The sequence below is a fragment of the Onychomys torridus genome, chromosome 16 (assembly GCF_903995425.1).
Source record: "Onychomys torridus chromosome 16, mOncTor1.1, whole genome shotgun sequence".
Taxonomy (NCBI): Eukaryota; Metazoa; Chordata; class Mammalia; order Rodentia; family Cricetidae; genus Onychomys; species Onychomys torridus.
The window spans coordinates 37,549,984-37,555,093 of NC_050458.1; the positions used below are offsets into that span (position 1 = coordinate 37,549,984).

The window sequence follows — 5,110 nt, forward strand, 5'->3', positions numbered from 1 at the left end:
GAATATTATACAAACAGGTATATTGTGAAATCACCACAGACATGACTGTTTTTTACTGCAGCAAGACTTCGCCATCCTGAAAGTAGGAGATGCAAACTAGGAAGTTGTCCCTGGAGTCTTTCTTACTCATTTTATTTTGTGTTGTTATTGTTTTCAGAAGGGACCTCAGGTTCCAGGGAGACTCTAATCATCCTCAAATGCAGGGAATACAATTCCTTAAGACACAGTCCAGGGGACAGCAAAAGGCAGGTTTTGTGAATCCATTCTCTCAGTTCCTCTCACTAGCAAGATTTTCTTGCAAGAGAGCACTGGCACATCACTCATTCAGAGAGAAGAAGATGCCATCTTCCCAATCAGAGTGGTCTGAGCTGTCCTCCACCAGAATCACTTCCGGTTCCTCCTCTGCATCAGAGTCTTCCTCTTCCCCCTCCTCTCCCTCTTCTAGGCTTGCTAGCTCCTCATCAGAGGGAGAGAGGACATTGTCCCCATCCTGCATAGCGTTCTCACTGTTGTCAGCCTCCTCCATTTCTGCATCTTGCCACTGGTCAGTGTCCAAGTTCTCTACATCATCCGTGCCATCATCTTCACTCTCTTCCTCCTGTTCTTCCTCTTCTGCGTCCTCCTCTTCATCTTCTTCCTCTGCCAGACGCTGCCTGCCCACTTCATAAAGCCTGCATACTGTGTCCATGTTAGGGGCATCCATACTGCCTTGATTCTCAATGACAGCAAGATAGCAGTCTTTGGTGTCTGTACACAGGTCAAAGATGTTCCGTTTCACATCAATGGTTGCTATAGGTTTGTAATCAGTTGCATTAAATGTTCGGAAGGATGACCCAAAGGGGCTTTTCATCCTCTCTTCCAAGATATCATCTTCATCATCTGCCTGCAACATTGCTCCATACATCACTGTCCCTGTGTAGTTAAACACCACACGACATTGATCCAGAGCAGGCACTGTGTGTAAAAGATGGAAAGTTCGAAGGTCCCAAATTTCTGTATTGATGATGGCCTCCAGCCCATTGGGATGGAAAACACCACTGATATTCCTGTTGAACTTGTCAAACTTGTGGATGGCCTGTGCAGAGCGGACATCCCAGAGGACCCCATCATTTAAGACAAGATCGTCTGTAGGATTAAAGGTGGCACAGTTCCTCTTGTAGTTGTTGGCAAGATCTGGGTTAAACAGAGTCAACATCTTGGTGCCAGTCTCAATATCATAAACATGGGCCATGTCTCCTTTTGTGCCTATGACCTGATCCTGAGAGTACTTACTGAACTCAACATAATGATCTTCTGTGAAGGAATGCTTCATATCAAATACTGACCTCATCCCCCAAAGTGCAGACAAAGGCTGGCCCCAAGTGGCAGATGTCAGAAGTAAGGACCCATCCCTGGAAGGTTCAAGGTGTGTGATGGCTGAGTTGTGACAGTTATAGCTGGCCTCTTCCTGTCCACTAAATATGTTGTAGAGCTTCAGCTGCCCTGTACAGTTCCCAAGCATCAGGAACTGCTCCTGGGCTGAGAATGCACAACATGTCAAGCCACTCTCATCTTCATGAGCTTCCGGAAACACTGAAATAGTATGAAATCGGCTAAAGATAAGATGCCTATCAAAGCCTCCGCCATCTATACCTCCATATTTTGGAAACCATGCCCTGCAGTTTAGCCTTGAGGTAAAGTTTGTTGGGGCTTGCCTCCTCTGCTTTGGCTCAGGGCACTGGTGAGGAGTAAAGAGAGAAAAAGGTGGACAGGTGGCAATGGGGTTCTTGCAGCGAGCATGTTGCTCTCTAAGATGCTCTGTGATGATACTGTCCAGTGTTGTTGGGGAAGAAAGATGTCTGTCCAGTTGTGTTTTGACAGCATGGCTCTGGCTGTGTGTGCCGGGTTCTGACTTCTGCCATAACACTTGGATATTCCTGCCATTGCAAAGTGATGGCCTCTCTCTGATAAAACTTATCCTGCCAGTCAAAGGCAGCGAATCCTGGGGTGGAAATGGCAGAGGGATGGAAAGGAGTATAATGGGGACAGAATGGGCAGAAGCACCAAAATCAGCAATGCTGCCCATTAGACTTGTAATGTCATTGGCAATCTGAGGGTTCTTAGGAAGAGAGACAGTAGGAGCAGCAGCAGTCACTGGGGTGAAAGCAGAGGGATGTGAGGAAGCAGTTACGGGCAAGTCGGCCTCTCTGGTCAGCACAGTTGCTGACTCTCTAAGCCCTTTAGAAATGAGATGGTTTCTTATCAACAGAAGTAGTTCTTTCCCAGAGAAGGTGATCCTTGACTGGGCAACAATGCCTGCTTTCTGTAGCCCTGCCAGTGACACATCAGTGCCAAGCAGAAGAGGCTTTCCTGATATTTTCTTAATGAGCTCATCTGCATAGTTGCAGAATTTGACATGGTAGCTACGCTTGTCCTCCAGCACTGGCTCCTTCATCAGCTGTTGAATCTGCCAGCTACTAAAAAGGGGCAATTTGCTGATGATCTGTGCAACAGTGCTACTTCTCGACAAGCCCACTAGGGCTTTGCAAGCCAGGGCTCGGATCTGGTCTGCATCTGTGATGGGCATCTTGATGGACAATAGGGACAGAAGCACCTTGATGCCATCATTGGACTGGACCACATTCCACATCTTCGCCAAGATATGCTCACTAGTCTTGGGGGTCTGAGACAGCTTTTTCTGAGCAGTTCCGGAAGTAAATTTACCAAAACTGGATATTCGGTTATCTGGGCCACATACACAATTGATGATAACTCGAAGGGCTGACTTCTGAATTTCAGCATCATGGAGAAAATATTCACCCTCTGCAATGCCCAAAATGATGCTGATTCCTACAGTGGATACAGTAGAGCCATGCTCATCCAAGACCTTCACCGAGTCTGCCAATTGCAGCTGGATTTTTGGCACCACAGTGAGGATGGCCAGGACATCCAAAGCAAAGCGCACAGTGTCAGTCCTTGCATAATAGGTTTTCCACTTGCAGGCGATGGAAATCAGCTGCAACAAGAGCTGCACGCAGGAAAGCTTGAGGAAGACTTCAGCAGGTTCCCAATACAGCTGAGCTGGGGCATATTCTATCAAAAACTCCATCATTTCCTCAATCTGCTCACCAGTGTATGAGCATGCCTTGTATGGAGGAGAAGAGTGCACAGGAATAGCTCCCTCAGGGCTATGAAGGGACTGCTTGACTTGTTCCAGTTTAATGGCCAAGTGAGCCTCAAAGTACTTTCGCAGAGCCATGCAGGTATGTTTGCCTCTTTGGCAGGTAGCAAAGATTTTATAGTTGCTCACATGTCTACCAGGGTCTTCCGAATTTAAAATCTCCAAAGTACTGATCAAGTTCACTAGGCGACGAAGACCATCATAATGGTCAAAGAGCTCCAAGACAGCTGGGAATGAGAAGCAACCTGAGAAAAACAATGTTGCATGGCGGCATCCTGAAGCATGAGAACATTCCATTAACCATAGGGCATAGTTCACCACATCAGAGAGAACTTGGTGGGGATGCATGCAAAGTCTTTCCATAGCATCCTGGATGTTGGACAGGTAATACAAGCATGTAGATACAGCAGTTGCAGCCATAGAAGGACGAGGAATTTCTAGTAATTTCTGTACCCCACCATGTGTAACAAAGTCTGTGGCAAATTTGTTATGGATGAGGAGAGATGCTAGGTGCTTGAGTGCCTCAAAAGTAAGCAGGACATCATGGGTCTGTTTCAGATCAATATAAAACATCATCACTTCCTGTGATTCAAGTTGCATGAACAGGGGAAGTAAGTCTTGATACTCTCCCAAAGGGGTCAGGTACTGGAGAAGAAGTCTCTGCTCAATAGCAGGAGACATTGGATAGAGGGTATAATTGGTGCCAGTTACCCAAGGGGCCACTTTTGACCAGCTGCTCTTAGACACCTCAGCAAACACACCATCTGGCTCAGAAGATGAGAAACCCAACTTCTGCTTGGCCCTCCTGACGTTCTCTCTTTCACCATGCTTTGCAGACTTCTTGAATCCTGATTCTTCCTCAGGCTTAGTTACTGAGTTCACCCTACAAGTGGTCTTCTGACTTGAATGCAGATGAAAGGAGATGTCCATATCTCTAGACGTTTCTTGGTCTCCATCCACAACATCTACTGCCATGTCACCATAGTCCATATCCACATCTTCCTCATCCAAAAGCAAGCATGGCTCTGAGGAAGTCTTCTGGGGCCTAGGACACTTACTTTCCTGCTGCGAAGACACTTCCTGAACATGTAGCTCTCTCAGTCTGCCAAGAACTATTGCCACCAGCCGTGAATTTTCATCTCTGTAGCTTGTAGCAATCTCTTCATTTTCCATAGCACATCCTAACAGTGCTGTAGAATATGTCCTCAGTGGCTGATCAGCCTCTTGGGCCCATTTGAAAAGATTTTCAACAATCCCTTCCTTTTCTTGAAAGACCTCTGCAGTTTCTAGACCTGGCATGATGTCCAGTAGCAGTCTGCAGGCTGCAGTATTTAAAGGGGCCTCTGTGCTTGTCATCATATACCCGTTCATCAGTGTGTTCATGAAATCATCATTCTTGGAGAGTAGTCTCAGCAAGTGACCCAGCATACACTCTGGATCGACTCCAACAGGATGTCGATCATCAAATGGGTCTGGATCTCCTTTATGATATTCTTCAGTTTCTTTTTCAATTAATTCTGACATTCTCCTAAGGATGGTTACCGTACCCTGCCCACTGCCATGGTCCTCTTTCCACTGTTCCAGCAGGGCAGTAAGCTCCTCTTTGGAGTCCATATGTACCACTGCTGTAGTCATGACTTGTCCCGGCTTAAGAACCAAGGAGTATTCACAATGGCTGGACTGGTCCAAATCTGCTTTCAGCAAGTCTAGGGAGTTTAGTTGTTGGGTGCAGGTTGTAGTGAGCAGCTGATGCTTCGATGTGTCTTTCAGCCAACCAGAAATCTGCTGAGACAGATAGAGATGTTACAACATGCATTTACATATTACATCCCCTTCTGAGCCTTCATGGCATTGGGGGCAGAGTTACCAGGACAGCTGACAGGTCCAGAAGGTCAGAGGCTTTTCAGGAAGCCTCTGTAGTTGATTGCTACATTTCTCAGCTTGGAGGTT

The 5,110-nt window shown here is 46.6% G+C and overlaps 1 protein-coding gene across 4 annotated transcripts; it reads right to left on the minus strand.

Moving 5' to 3' along the window:
* Positions 1 to 316: 316 nt before the first annotated feature.
* On the minus strand, positions 317 to 4,795 carry LOC118597506 (DDB1- and CUL4-associated factor 1-like). Of its 4 annotated transcripts, none has more exons than XM_036209122.1 (2): positions 3,675 to 4,795; positions 317 to 3,515 (listed from the first exon to the last, which is right to left on the minus strand). In XM_036209122.1, exons 1-2 carry the CDS (start codon positions 4,793 to 4,795, stop codon positions 317 to 319), a joined length of 4,320 nt encoding a protein of 1,439 aa, XP_036065015.1. The 4 variants fall into 4 exon arrangements, with proteins under 4 accessions (XP_036065015.1, XP_036065016.1, XP_036065014.1 ...); XM_036209123.1 differs by having other exon boundaries at positions 317 to 4,530; positions 4,605 to 4,623; XM_036209124.1 differs by having other exon boundaries at positions 325 to 373; positions 612 to 4,795.
* Between the last annotated feature and the right edge of the window lie 315 nt (positions 4,796 to 5,110).